This window comes from Colius striatus, chromosome 17, assembly GCF_028858725.1.
Source record: "Colius striatus isolate bColStr4 chromosome 17, bColStr4.1.hap1, whole genome shotgun sequence".
NCBI lineage: Eukaryota > Metazoa > Chordata > Aves > Coliiformes > Coliidae > Colius > Colius striatus.
The window spans coordinates 10,259,387-10,274,954 of NC_084775.1; the positions used below are offsets into that span (position 1 = coordinate 10,259,387).

The window sequence follows — 15,568 nt, forward strand, 5'->3', positions numbered from 1 at the left end:
TTTCAGATGGTTTGGTTTTCTCAGGGCAAGGACACTGGACAGTAACTCTTGAAGCACTAAAGGGAGAACCTGCTGCAGGTCTGTAGGTGTTAACGTTGTCTCGTTATTGTAGTTGCATTGCCTGAGGTGGACTGGGTGACTAATTTCACAGTAGTGGAAAATTGAGATCCTGCTTTCAAGCATGATGTGATTTTGAGTAGCAGCTGCTACGTCTGAGTTTGTGTGTAAAATGGGTTGAACAACCACGAACTTTTCAATCATACAAATGGCAAGTGTTGTGTGCAGCTTTGTTATTGGGAAAGCTGTCTGTATGATTATGTTACTTTGATTTAATAGCAGGCTGTTTAGGTAAATGAACAGGGAGGAATATGAATGTCTGCAAATGATGTGGAGCATGATTGCAAAATGATGCTGCAGGTGATGGGCTTGGCTGGCCCTTGTCAAGAGCTCACTCTTGAGCAGAGGCAGAAGAGTCTTGCTTAGTCTTGAACATAGTCCCATCTGAGACAAAGTCCCAAGGGTGCGTGTCTGAAACCTGATCTGAAAGAAGTAATTGATCAGGCTTGGCAATGTTGGGTGTAGTACAGCCTTTGGTTAGTTTAGACTTTAATATTAGCACAACAGAGTCTAGAGTAGTACAAGCCTGCATAGGACCTAAAGTTAGCTAGGTAAGCTGTTTTTCGATGTTTTGTGTTTAAAGATAATTTCTTCCTTATGGAGCCTAAACCTGTGGGATTTACTGCTGTATTTGAGCTGGTCTGAGAATAGGCCAGTCAGTGACTTCTCACCCAGAATTGCATCAGAAATCAAAGGGGTACTTTTAATGATTAGAGATGTGCAGTCAGCTCTGTAGGTGCAAGAAAATGCCATTGCATCCAGCAGCATCTTTTCAGCTTGTGGGCATCATCCTGTCAGACTTTGGGTCAGAACTCCCTGCGACAGTCTGCCACTTCCTTTCCCTGTCTCTGCTTCACACAAGCAAATTCCTTGGTTTTCAAAACATTTTTTTTCCTCGTTTGTGAAATGAAAGCCCTTTAACTTCTCTTGGAGCAGCTTGTTCCTGAGCCTAATTAAACAGCCCCATGGTTTTAGCTCTTGCACCTTGAAGCTTTTCAAGGAGAAGTCTCGTTCTCTTTCTCTAAAATGGCTCTGTTATTGTTTTAATGATCACTTTCCCCAGGAGTTCTCACCTCCATTTCCCTGGAAAAATTAAAGAAAATCTAATGTTTTGATACAGATGATCCATTTCATGTGAGTCAGTGACACTCTGACCGTGATGGTACCAGAGAATTCATTGCTGCAGGAGGCCATTGAAACCAATATTAGTGGCTGGTTTTTAAAGGACACTGGGTAGTTTTAAGCCCTATTTCTACCTGTCTGAGTTAAGATAATGAGGGTAATCTAATATTGTGCTTCAGGGCTTTAGTTACCTGCCTGTGGGGTTCAGAAGGGGACTCTGCTTCCAGGGACTGTGCAGAGTTTAATTGGCCAAGTGCTTTATGATTTGTGTTTCATTTTCTCCAAAGCCTCAGGTATTGGCTATTGCCAGAGGCCAGATACCAAACTGATGACACTCAGATTTTATCTCCTTTTAATATCAGTGGGCTGCCAGGCAGCTATACCAACATTTCAGCTTCCTCGCTCCCAAATCCAGATTTATGCCATCACCAGAGCAGTTTTCTGGCTTCGCTCCAAAGAAAAATCCATTTTGTATATTTCACCAGCACAAACCACAAGTCATCTGGGATTTTAAAACTTCTAGAAGAATCTTGGCATTTAAAATTATGCATATGGGGTAGGCTCTTTTTTTTTTTTGGTTCCTCAATATTTAAGTTTAAAAAGTTCATCACATAGATCTCTCTTACTTAAGGATTCCTGCTCTCTAGAGATTTTTGTTTATATCTGACAAAACTCTGACATCTCTCTTATTATCTATAGGCTTGGGATCAATGTCCTGCCTCATAAACAAGCTTTTCATCTCCAGTGGTCTGTGTGGCTCCTATTTCTTGGTCCTTCCAGACATCAATCTGTTTATCTCTTCCTGAATTATCTGTTGTAATTAGAATACATTTTCTCATCTCAAGGGGAAACCAGCTCCAAATGAGTATTCTATAAAAGCAATTACTTTTGATATTAGATATCTGTACATAAAAACACAGTATTTCTTCCAATTAAAAAGCACTAATGAATTTTGTGTCTAGAGAGGGAGTATCCTACGCAATGCTACTGTTTCTGCTAAGCCACTGAACAAAAAAATTCGATCTGAAAGAGGGCTGATGAATCCAGCAGTGACGTGTGCCACACCTTTGAATAGCAGATCAGAGAGAGAAGATTCCTGTGCAAGGACATATCAGGACTATTGTGTACATTGATGGACTTGATCATTCCCCACATTGTACCAAGACAACTAACACAATTTTTCCTACTATGCTTGTCTCCTCCATTACATATTTTCCTTTTTAAATTCCTCAGATATTCCTCTCCTCTTCTCAAAGGCTTAAGTTGTGCACTCACAGTCTGATATTTGACATGGAATAGCTTTACCAGACATCTCCATGGACTGCTTTCTTCTGTAGACATAGGAGTTGTGCTGAGCCTTCTTGTTAAGAAACCCATCTTACATATATCAGAACTGGCATCTTTCTTTGTTTCAAAGTAACCTGAATGAGTAGGGAGTTTTTATCACAAGATTTTCTACAAAAGAAATCATTTCAGAAACATCTTGATCATGTTATTTTGGGGAAGTCTGTAAATCCTCTCCCTAGATTACTTTCCCATAAGAATTGCCTCGTTTCATCCCCAAGAAGCCATGTGTATGGAGGGCACACTAGGATAGAGTCTGTTTGATGGGGTAGAAAAGAAGATTCTCCAGTGGGCTATGAAACAACTAGTTTTCTTGCAGTTGTGACAAGGATGAAACCCACAGGCCACTGCTGCACTGCAATCACTGCCTCTCTTACTGATCTATGTTGTCTTTTTCCTTGATATCTTTCTACCTCTGTTTCTTGTCTTCAGCATTGATAGCAAGCTCTTTGGAGTAGGAACTGTCTTTCTGGGCTTGTGTAGAATCTGCTGCAATGGTGTCCTGCATCTAGACCACATGCTTTTCTGGCCGGATCCTGTCCTGGTAGGGCTTACTATAAAGGGTTTAAGGATTAATATATCAATATGATACAGAGTGTGTAGGATGGAATAAGTGTCAACTTCCAGTTCAGATGCTGATAATAGTCCTGAGCATTTTATGGTGTTTTCCATCTAATGTACCTTGAGTACTGGACAGATATTCATAGACTGTGCCTCAGAGTGTTCTCTGCAACCAGGCAATGTCCTTATTTTAAAGTAGACGAAAGACAGGGCAAAGCAGTTAAGGGACTGGATATTAGTCTTCTTTCCAGTTAATTTGTCCTAATCTGCATCATTTCCAAGGGTCTTGATTCTGCACTGTCTCTGCCTGACCAGCTTCTGTGGGCAGAAGAGGAATGGCCCTCCCACAGGCAGAGCTGCAAGAGCACTTCTTCCCTTCACCATCATTCAGCAGCCTTCTTACAGAATGATAACTTACAGGATTGTCAGTCATCAGTGGATGGAGGTTGAGAAACACTGCCATGGGCTTCCACTTGAACCGACAGAAAGGTCTAGAGATGAGGTCAGGGTAGAAAAACACACTGTACCTTTCAGCTTCTAGAGCTGAGAAGATGGACATCAAGTGCTTCAGCTTTGAGTTATTTTTCTTCTTTCTTTTTCAAACTGTCAGGATACTGTTTGTTTTCTCCCTTGTATATCTTCAGAGATACTTGGGGTTGATACTGGATATGAGGGGACATAAATCTTTCGAGCAAATGTACAGCAAACTTGATTACAACTATAAAAATAGGGTTGTATTTGGGATTTCAGATAAATGGAAGCACTGAACTCCTTTAAATTGGACAGAGTTTTGTTTGTTCCAGAGAGTTGGAGCCTGTGTCCCTGTGGAGGGTGATTTGGTGAATGTTTCTGTAAGTAAAACTGTCATCCACATATAGCATTCCTTGTATCTCAGAAAGTAGGCACCTTTGATATGGACAAATTCAAATTAACTCTCTGGGCAGCAAATCTTTTATATTATGTAGGCTTACTGCAGGGTCGTGGTAGGAGAAACATTTGGGATATGGAAAGTTGGAATATGCAGAATTAAGGGCCAGGCTCTGTTTAACATTTAGATTGAATCATAAGCTAGACACTACTGACACTACTGATGCTACTGTTTGCAAAGTTGACTGAAATAGTGTCAAATATTGAAAAAGTTTCAAATAAGACTTTTTTTTTTCCCCCCCTCTGCATACTGTTCATCATTTTGCTTGCAACTTCAAAATGGTTTTACTTTTCCAGGTTGAATTTTGGTGCACTGAGGTGCTAATGCATTCAGTAAATTTATGCCTATGGAACAAAACATTTCTTTTGCCATCTCTAAGGCAATAATCACCGAGAGCTGTTCTTTAGCGATGTTCACTTCTTTATTAACCATAGTTTGTGCAGTATTTATGGGAGTTAAGGAAAGAGGCAGATATCTGGTTTGGGCAATTTTTTTACATGGGATCCTTTGGTAAAAATGGAGGATCAAGTATGGGAGATGGAGGAAAAAGAAGGCACAAGCTGTGAAACTTGCTGAGCGTTTTGGCAGAGTCCATGTAGTGTCATAGGATGGAGATGAGAGAAATCTCATTCCACATGTGATATAGATATAGATACAGATATAGATTGAATATAGATTTCAGTGATAGTTGCAAAAGAGCTCCAAGTACTGTAACTTTCTGTACAGTGAAGGTTTCTTTGTCTTTGGTAGCAAGATGAAAGGACATGTGAACCTATATAAACTAGTGCAAAAACATTATCCTGGAGCACCTCAGTGGGTAAAGTATCCAAAGTAGAAGGGGGTTGTTTATTTCTGAAAAAGAATTCTTTTTCTGATAGTGAATCTTAAGCCCCAAATCTGCTTCTTTTGCAAGGTAGTAAATAACTTGGGTGCTTCTTATACAGAGATTTCAAATCATTTTGTAAAATTCCTGCTGACTTTTCATAGCCTCTGTATGTCCCTTCTTTGTGAAACCATCTGCCTGGTGGGACTCAATAGAGACAAAGCTCAAGTCACCTTTCCTCTCTGGTGTGTCACATAGAGAGAAGCTTGCTTAGCCCCTCCAGTATGTCTCCTCCAGCACCTACTCTGGGCAGCGTACTGAGCAGCTGATCAGTGTCCCTGGGCTGTGCCAGGTGGGTATGAGAAGCAGGGCACTGTTTATGTGGTTGAGCCTTACTCTAATGTAAACAGGTTATTTTGGAAAACTTGTTCCTCTCAGCTACAAACAGCAAGACAACTGGTGAGCTGAGACCTTTTGCTCAGTGTTGAACAGCTCACTTGTATTGCTTTTTCTTCCTCCAACCAGCTGCTTTTCTTGTGTATCTGCTTCACTCTAACACCTACTGTTAACTCCTGAAGGAGGAAGACCAATTTTTTCCTCCATGCCTACAGATAAGCCAGGCAATGAGACTTTAGCCTTCACCTGAAGTTTCTCATTGTGACAGAACAGGATTGCAAAATGAGCACAATACAATAATTAGAGATGGAAGCATTAGAGCTGATTCATTAGATGCAATTAATTTAATACCTGGTGATTTTGTATAGACCTAGCTTAAAAAGATGTTGTAAGTTGAGTCTTGTCACTGAACCTATTCTAGAGTCTATGAACATCTATTCTTACAAAGATGTAACTGGAAGTGCTAGAAGTCACCTTTGTCAATCTATGTAGAGTTGCTATTGCCCCCAAATTCTTTATTACTTTTTTTTCTCCCGTGGTTAAACTAGATTCAGAAGATTTTTATTGCCTTACAAGGTATATGCAGGGATGTTTTCAACTGAGAAATCTGAATTGGAAAAGGAGGAAAGCAACTGTTTCACTGATGAGTTTTATGTTTCCTGTTTAAAAGAGAGAGAAGTATTTCAGGAGTTGCAGGTAAAACTGCTGGGTGACTATGCTTGATTTGTTTAGAAAGGAATGTTTTATTGTCTCTTTTTAAGGTGCCAGGAACCAAAATACTTTCATGTAGTTATTCAAGAATGCAAATGGTCTAAGTGTAGAAAAAGTGCAGAAGTTTGGCTTTGGAGCCCTTCTCTGCCTAATACTGAGGGAGGTCAGCAAGGGCTTTTCTGAGATTTTGCAACAGTTCTGTCAGTGCTTATAGTATCTGGTGACTTTGGTGATGGATCTGGCCTTGTGCTTGTGCCTGGCATCCCTGATACCAGCTGGACAAACTGGGATGAGATGTGAGAGCAGAGCTGCAGCTTCTGAAGGGGAGGTGGCCTTGCCAGAACTAGCAAGGCCAGAAAAAGGCTAAAAACAGACCTGTGCTATTGTGAAAATATGGATGTATAATTATTTTCAATTATTTCTTCCTATTTTGAATTGTCAAAAGGTTAATTATATCTGAGAACCTTGGCTGAACCTGATTTACAGCTGCCTGTAACTAGGATGCAGATAAAAAACCCCAAACCAGTAAAATAATCACAGATGTAGCTTGATCTTGCTTTTGCTATAGTTTCTCACATAAATCTCTGCAGTAATTCTCCCATTGTGACAAGGTCTATGGTGAAAAATAGAAGGTCTCTTTTCCTAGAAAATTATGCATCCTGCAGATTAATTAATCTGGTGAAGAAACTACGGTTCATTCTGCTCTCCATTCTCCCAGCAATTTCTGTCTTACACAGAAATCTCTGCAGTGAGAGCAATAAATTTGAAATGAATGACAGAGACTAATTATTTGTGACCTCATTGTCATCTGCAGCATTGAACTGGGTATGACTGATCCCGGTGTATGGGCTGTAGATCTCTTTAGTCTAAAAATTTTAAGGAAGGGCATATTTAAATATAGCAGCTCACTGGGCATTACCACTTTTGTTCCTTTGCTTCGCTCTCTGCCAGTCCCATTTCAGAGCTGGAAGTGTGGCCACAGGGTTACACTATCAACAATGCTGCCCACAATGGCTTCACAAGCCATGGAAAAATGGGTGAAATGGGTGCTAGTTAGAGCCATAAGTAAGTAAATGAAAGATCAGAGGCGGATCTGGAAATCTGCAACAAGCCTTAAAAGAAGTAGAGAAGTGCTCTTATCAGATCTGCTTTGGTTAAAACCCATGTAGATGCTGGAAGACAAACCAGAAGCAGTTTTCCATCTGTCTTTTTTAGGTTTTATACTGCTCCTCGTCAGTGAAGGACCTAAACACCCAGTATATAAAATCAATACCAATTGTCTCTGCTGAGCAGCAGTATTTCCAGAAACATATTCCTTTCCCTGTTGTTCCAGTAGGCGAGACCCATGGGAATGAATTTTCCTGTGAGCTGTCCCTGAAGGCTGGCAGGATTTTTGCTGAGCAGAAAACATCCAACCTCTAGGTCACAAATAACTTCTTTTGCTGAGTCCTTGTCTTTGGCAACCCACCTGTGCATCCTGTGGGAGCACTGCTGTAGAGGATTCTGCTCCTCAGTGTCCTCTCAGGTGTTGTTCCTGTGTTTGGTGTGCATGAAGGCTACTGATGAGATAATTCTGCTCAATGGTCCCAGACTACCCTCAGATGAGGGCCTGGAGGATGCACCTGAAGGTGAGTCTTTACCAGCAGCCTCTGCTTCAGCCAAACCTGAGGGACAATGTCTTGCATCGCCTGCTTCCCCATCCCATCTCTTAAGACCAACCTTTTTTTTTTGAGAAAATGCTGTTCAACTGGCACTTCTTTTCTCTCTTTTCACAAGAGGCTGACCAATACATAATAGCTGTAGATTTTGGGGGTTGGCAAGGTATGATCTTGATTTAGGTAGTCGTGAGGCAAAGCCCTCTGTTGAGGAGACATTTGCTGAAGCAACAGGTAGTCCTTCAAGATGAAAAATGTTATATCCTGGCCAGCTAACCAGCCACGCATTGAAGAACATTGCCTGTAATTGCTGCATTTAGCATACACACACATATAAAATGTACTGTATACATTGTTCCTAAGAACTTCTGGAGACACTTTAGTGCTTTTCTTGAAGAATGAAGCAATGTGATATCATTTATTTAATTGCTGCTCTATATTGGTCAAAGTTACTGCATTGCTATAATAACTGTCAGTGAGACTAGGCTGCAATCTGGGTAACAAATGGGGAAAAAACCTCACAGCAATATGCTCTGAAAGTAAGTCAAACATATGATGGCTCTTCCCTAGAACAAGATCAAATTAACAGTATGAAGAGCTAGAATATCAGATGTAGGAAAAAGGTATATAAAATAATTGTCATTATGCATGGTTTGGAAAGCTGTCAGATTCTCTCATAAGAAAAATATCAAAGTGCTTGATGCTCCTTGTGAGTTGGAAGTTTCATTCTCCTGTTACTTGTGCTTCAGAGATGCAAGTGTTTTGTTCTGTAAACTGCAGGAGCATTTAGCATAAAGAGTAAAGTTTTCAATTGTTGGAATGAAATTGTTGCTTAAAGTCAAATGAGCACACCACGTCTTGGAGACCCTTTTATCAAAGCAGGTCAGTTAACTCTAATGAAGTCATCTTCAATTTGCTTTGATGTAACATCAGAACTCAGCCTGGATGATTGCAAGTGATCATCAAATGAATTTCCACATGGCAGTCCCTCAAGGACACAGGCTTTATGAAGAATTTGGTTTTCTGGATTCTTTAATTTCTAAAATGCCTCTGAAACTTTTGCAGTTGTTGCATTAGATCCAAATTCTCTAGGATTTAGTTGCCTGTGCTGGTAACTCCATGTTTTGTGGTTGTGGTTTTTTGTTTGGTTTGGTTTTGTGGTGGGTTTGGTTTCTTTTCAGAAAGGTGATGAGCAGGAATAGGTACTCTGCTGTCCTTCTGGGGCTCAGTTCAGTCCGGCTGAACTGATTTCTTGTGTTCTACTTGTATAGTTTGAGCTAGGACATGAGCACTTCCCTACTTGTCTTCTATGTTAGTTCCATACCTTACTGGAGGAAAATGTGTTTGAGAGAGGAAGACAACATAGCCAGCCTAGGAGAAAGAGCAGTCATTAAACAGTGGGAGGGCTTGGTTTTATGTAACCAGATATTGGGGGATAAGTCATCAAAGACGGTCCAAGATCCTAGTTTGTCAGTGAGACTGACTGAAGAAGAGAGCTGCCTACTGATACCACATTCCCTTGCCTTGAGCATACCTTTCATTTTTTCCTAGCATTTTGTTTCACAGCTTTGAAGAAGTTCATTATTGATTAAGCATCAGTATCAATCCCAGTAGCTCTGTGCTTTGGTCTTTTCTCTCTGTGGCCCAGTAATACAATGCCTTAGAAAAAGATGCTGGTTTGAAGTTTCATGTTTCTACTTTCCCCTCATGGGTGTATGGCCTGTGGGGTTTCTTCTTGTGCCTCTGTTCAATCTGCCTTCCTACTGAGACCTGGAGTTCACCTCCCACACACACACATATAATGAGACTATGGCTGCGTGAGCCTCTTGTTTCCCTTCTTTTCCACGACTCACTAGGCTTGAATGCTTGGAGCTGTCTGAATTTTTCAAAAGCCTGGCCATGCCAAAAATGCTTTTCTGTAGGGCTTCCTATTTTTCTTCTTCTGCCCTCCTGTCCCCTGCTAAGACTCATCATTCTGAGACATTTGAGCATTTCAGTGCATGATGATGAGGAACATGAAGATATCAGACACAAACACAAGCAAGGTCTGTCCTGACTTAGGATCACTCACTGACTGTAGTATGAGGTAAGTATTTTTGTAGGCAATGTCTGAAATTCAGTACCAAAATTCCCCAAGCACTGCAGGTACCCAGTCCTTTTATGTTCAGACAATTTGTAGTGTTGCATTTAACCTTGGCACAGTATTTTCTCACAAGCACTGCTGTAGAAAATGCTAACTTCACTCTTTCAGACCACTAACAAACCACTGCCTCTCTTTTCTGTCTTGTGATGAAGCCAAGATGATGATGAAGCTACAAAAAGTGAGGACAGTGTTTAGCAATGACATGAAAGAGACATTCCCTCATGAGAGACTAAAGTGTCCCAGACCTTACTGTGACTTGGAGAAGCCAGTCCCAGCTGTGTAACTGCCCTGTGTGTTAGTAGCAAATGTTGCCAATTTCTTTCTGTCCTTCACTTTAATTGTTTAGTTGAAACCATAACAATTTCATCTTGAAAAAATTCCTAATTAAAAAAAAAATGTTGAGCAGGTCACATTCTAACTGTTTTACTCAGTGTTGTAAATGATTTGGAGGATATTTGCACATTTCTGTATGGTAACCCCAAGACTATTATAAAAACATCTTTTGCTTCTAATGACTTGTTGATAGTGAAGCCCTTTGGAAAGTTTTGACATTAAACACAGGATATTTGAGGAACTTATTTGTGAGAATTCAGCACCAAGTTAAATGCCTGTTGCCATGGAAGAGGTTCTTGATGATCATATGGGCATTTTTTATGTCAATTTAGTTTCATTTTACATGTATTTTTGAGTTCACCAGTAATATACCACTGAATGAAACCTGTAAATGCATTGTTGACCAGGTAATATCTTAAGCACTAACCAACTGGGGTTAGTAATTTTATCTCTAGTGTGCCCAAGCTTTTAGATCCTATAAGCTGTATAGTATTTTACATAATATAAGTGTTTTGTTCATCAGAGGTCTGAAGGACAGGGGAAATCTGGAGTAATTCCCAGGTGAGAGATGGTGTCAATAGTTTTCACACATCTTTGAGGAAACATACTGAGCAAGGTGTGCAGTTGAGTCCCAGTCACCCATCTGTTGACTCACACAGTGAAATTTGATTTACCCTGTATTTCCTACCCAGCAGCAGTTGGTGGGCAGTCGTTTAGCTGTGTTCCCAGCATGATAACCAAACCTGAACCATTCAACAGCTCCAGGTGGTCTTAGTGCCACAGAGCAGATGCCTCAGCTCCAACACTTATTCCAGAATGGGTATTAATATGAAATAAACTGATAGATCTACATGTAGTAGAAATTCATAATATCTCCTCTAAAATGAATGAAGCTATAATAGACTATACTTCTGAGGAAAATTTATCTTAATTATCTTAAGGATAATTAGGTTTCTTGGAATGTTTGAAAACAAGATTCCTGTTACCAGGGATTTGTACAGGAAAAAGGAGAAATTGAGAAAGCTGCTAATTGAATCTTTATAGTTTACTCATTAGTAATTATGCACTGATGCTACAAGATGTGTTGATATGGACTGTGGTTTGAAAAGCTGGGGATAATTTCCACAGAGCCATGTGGATTTCAGAGATGAGTTTCATGGGAGTTCAGATTTTGTTTATCTAAAAAAACACTCTGTGGTCACAGAAGAGATTAGATCCATTTCCTTTATATTAGTAACTTGATTTTTAAAATCTTTTTCATTTAGGTCTGGCAAAGCCCATGGGATTAGTTGAAGGTCCAGGAGGCTTGGGCCAGGGAGGAATGGCTGCTACCCTGAGAGATGATAGCCATGAATCAGAGACTAAGTATGAAGAATACGGTTACAACGCCCAGCTCAGTGACAGGATATCACTGGACAGGTCCATCCCTGACTACAGACCAAAAAAGTAAGTTGAATTCCATGTTATTGTTAAGAGTAAGTTGTTGGTGGTTGTTCTGTTGGTCCATGGAGCCATTCTTCTCTCCATATCATTTCCTGGTTAGAGTATGACAGCAGTTAGTCATACATATACCCCTGAGTTTAGTGAAAATTCAAAAGACCAACTGCCATCTCAAGCATAAAGTGCCATGGTCAATGCATAGCTAATTCTTTGAGTAATGCATTAATATGCACATTCAAGGCTTCAGATCAAAAACTGTATTAGAATGTTTGTGCTTTTTTTTGGTTTGGTTCACCTAGAAAAAGCCAGATGAGCCCACCATCAGAGGTGGGAGCCTTAGTCTGTGCTTCTTGTAGTTATGTGCAATGGAAGGTGAGGCAGTGACAACAAACACTTTGTAGATGCTTTACTTACAAAAAGCAATCATCAAATGAACTGCTTTTTGGTTAATTGCCTTTGACATTTCTACAGTTGTTTTGTTGGGGTTTACAACATGCCGAAACACGTATTGGGTATAATCCATTAGGGTCTTAAAATTGCAATGATTTGTTTTTCTTATCTTTGGGATGTGTGTTTATTTTTACTCTAGTGTTATAGTCTTCCCATGCCTGTGCTGTGTTTGACATCGCAGTTATACATTTAATATTTGTACTGATATATTATATTTTGTATTAAATGTCTTTCAAATCTTTCATATTTATGGAGTTATGTATCTTCCAGATGAGACACTCACACTGTCGTCTTATGAATGACAATCAGTAATGTCTTAATGCAGAGGAGATCAGCAGCAATGCCTCCTTACTCTCAGGAGACACAATTGAAAGAATACTTAATTAATTTCTAATAATAATCTTCTGTTTTAAAAGACCCCCTGGGGCTTCTAGGCAGAACTGAAAGTTAAATAAAAAAGTATCTTATTAACTGGCAAGAAAAGTTTAGCCAAGCAAATCAGTTGTGCTTTGTGAGTAGATTGCAATTGAATTAGGATTTTAGTCAGTTCAAGCTGCCAAAAACAAAACCCAGCAAAATAAAACTTCGTCTTAACTACAAATTTCATTAGCTCTGTAACATATTAATTTAATCTCAGAAGTATTAAGTCAGCATTTGTATTCTTAGACACTTGCTATACAAAGGAAAACCTAGATAAAAGAAGCAGCAAAGAGGAAAAAAAACTACTGCTTTGCTATCACATTTGGTGCAAATATAGTGACTTCAGTGGTCTCATCTCTCCATCTCTCTTGATATATCATAAAAATCCATCATGGAATTATTCTTGGGAAAAGTAGTCTGTAGTTATGCAAATATTTGAGTTGTGCATTGGATCTGGTCCAAAGACCCTTAAAATCAGTGTGAAGTTTTGCAAATGAAAGTCAATGAGGTTTGACCTGTCCTGTTATTAGCTGCTGCGGTCAGGTGGATAATAAATGAGAATGCTTTACTAGGAAATACAAAAGCAAAGGTTGCAGATCTTGAATCTAGCTCAGCAGCTGTCAGGAGCATGAGAGCATTTGCAGTGCAGTGATGTTTCACATCAGATTATACTCTTGCAGTTTTACTTGGAAGCTTTGATGAGTCATTCAGATAAGGTTTTTGACGTGTTCATTTGCCATGCTGCATAAATAACTGTCTGAATTACTGGGAGAACTGTCCTCCTTGTGGTATTTTGACACTTTTGAGGTGGTTCTAGTTAGGTCTAGATGCTGGAATTGAAACACTTGTCTCTAGATGCTTGTGAATCACAGGAAAACCCTTCAGATTGAATTTGCTATGAAAAATGAATGAAAGTTTGGAGGAGGTAGGAGAGTTTTATCCACTTGGCTCAAAGGAACTTTGGCTGCTGTTTGGTTGCCATTTCTGATAGAAATTTCTGCAGTTCTCATGAGCAGCATTTTTTTTGTCTTTGGCCCTTTCAAATGCACAGCTACTCACATAGGATGTCTCTTGAGAGCTCTCAATCTGTTGCTGAGAGACAGTTTTCACTCCCTACCCCATAAATGCCTTCTTATCCATCATGTAGTATCACATCTGCTTACCCAACAGGTTATAGTTGTGTATCATAGCCATAAGGCCAAGCAGAGCTTAACTTTTTGTCTGCTGTAGACACTGTAATTATGTATAGGAGAGAACTAAACCTCTAGATCTTTAAGATAGGCTTTGGGGAAACCACTGTTGTTTTATCCAGTTTTGTATACTGACTTGCCCAGTGGTCCCATCTCTCTGTCTCTTGATGAGATCTCTCATCGCCGAGCTCTTCTCAGTCTGCTTGTGGTTTACATTCATGACATTCCCAGAACTTTTCATTTCTAAAAAGGGAGGAATTTTCATTTTTAAATTGAGAAGCAAGGTAGAATTAATGTCCAAGGTCCTATGTGCAAAGTCCATGGCCAGTCTATGAATAAAAACGCTTACCTGCATTCACATTCCTGAGCTATTAAACCATGCTTTCTCCCCATTCTGGCTTCTATTTAAAATGTTGAGATCCAAATATTTGCACACAGCAGTAGGTATTAAAGGCATGAACCAGGACAATTTACACTCAAGTCTGCATTGCATAGACATAATTTATGAAAGCAAACAAGATTTCACTATGCAAATGTGGAACTGGTAATATTCCAGGCTTAGTCTTCTTTCAAAAGAAATTTGATCAGAAATATTGTCTTTTATTTCATTTTATCTTTGAGCTTCCTGTTGTCCAGTATCCTATTCTGCTAGAATAAGCCTTTTGTTCTGACTACTAGCACAGTTTCAGTAAACATTCAGCAGTTTAATTGCTTATCAGGAGGCATTTTCATCCCCACACAGCAAATTAGAAAAGGTACACTGAAGAGGTGTGCAGTCAGACAGCATGACCATGAAGACTCCTGAATTGGAGCCACCTCCATGTCCTTTCACTGCAGTAAAGTCTACCAGCCTGGGTGGGCTCTCCCCTTCTCAAGATGCTTCTCCCACGCACTCATGTTGTGTTCTGCTTTCTTCCCTGCTGCTGACAGTGCAGATATTCCTTTTAACTCAGAAGCCTTTTCTTTAAGATGGGAATCACTAAGTCAGTGCAGGAAACAAGAACAGATTTTGTGCATGTTTTGTGTCCCAAATCCAAGCAATGACAGTAAATAACTCGCTTGTGATTACAATTCACACAATAATTACAAAATTATAGTTTGCTCATAATGTGGTGGAATAAACATGTCTCAGCTTTTTCTTCTTTGATATTGCACCTCCCACAGCTTGAATGCTTGCCCTGTCTCTGTGTAGAAAGCAGACAGCCCTGGGGAAACAGTTCAGAAACATACTGTGAACTGATATTTCAATCTCTGTTTAGTTTCAAGACGTGTAATATAGAGAAGTTGCAATTTTGTTTTAGAAGACAATGCAAAGCCTCCCCAACGGTTTGTGAGTTTATTCAGTGTGACCTTGAACACTATTTTCATTTCTTGTTGGATTTCACCTAAATCAAATGGGATGATTTTTAAGTTGTGCTGATGATCTCTCCATATTATTGGTCTTAATGGTGACTTTTGGCTTGAAGCAGCTGAGTACAGTGCAGGTGAATGCTCTGAGAAGGTGCAAGAACTGAGTAGTGGGAATGAAATGTCTTTGAGTTCAACATCAAGCAGAATACTGAGGATTTATTAAGGTTGGTTGATGAGTATTTAGAAATGTTCTGCTAATCATCCTAGTATTGGATTGACCTGAGATTTTGCTTTATGTACTCAATGGAAAGCAGTTGATATCTTGTCTGTTAAACTACATGAAAATAAGGAAGTGTTAGTACTGGTTGGTACTAATTGAGTATTGTGATCACATGAACCAGAGTACTGAGTGGAGATAAAGTCAGTGTTGGTCAATGACGTTTATGTATATGCATAGGAAAGCATAAGCAGATGTATTTGTATCTGTTACCTCTGCCAATATGTGTAGATGTAAAATAGTCCTGTATCCTACCCATGGGAATGCTGTGAAATCTGCTAGGCTGTATGCATGCCTTTCTTACCATA

General features: G+C 39.6%; 1 protein-coding gene across 1 annotated transcript in view; it reads left to right on the forward strand.

The window, feature by feature from the left end:
- Window positions 1-15,568, forward strand: part of GALNT9 (polypeptide N-acetylgalactosaminyltransferase 9) — a 142,637-nt gene that overhangs the window by 16,734 nt on the left and 110,335 nt on the right. The window contains exon 2 of the mRNA XM_010199562.2: window positions 11,399-11,579. Coding sequence (XP_010197864.2) covers window positions 11,399-11,579 — 181 coding nt within the window. The remainder of the gene's footprint in view (window positions 1-11,398; window positions 11,580-15,568) is intronic.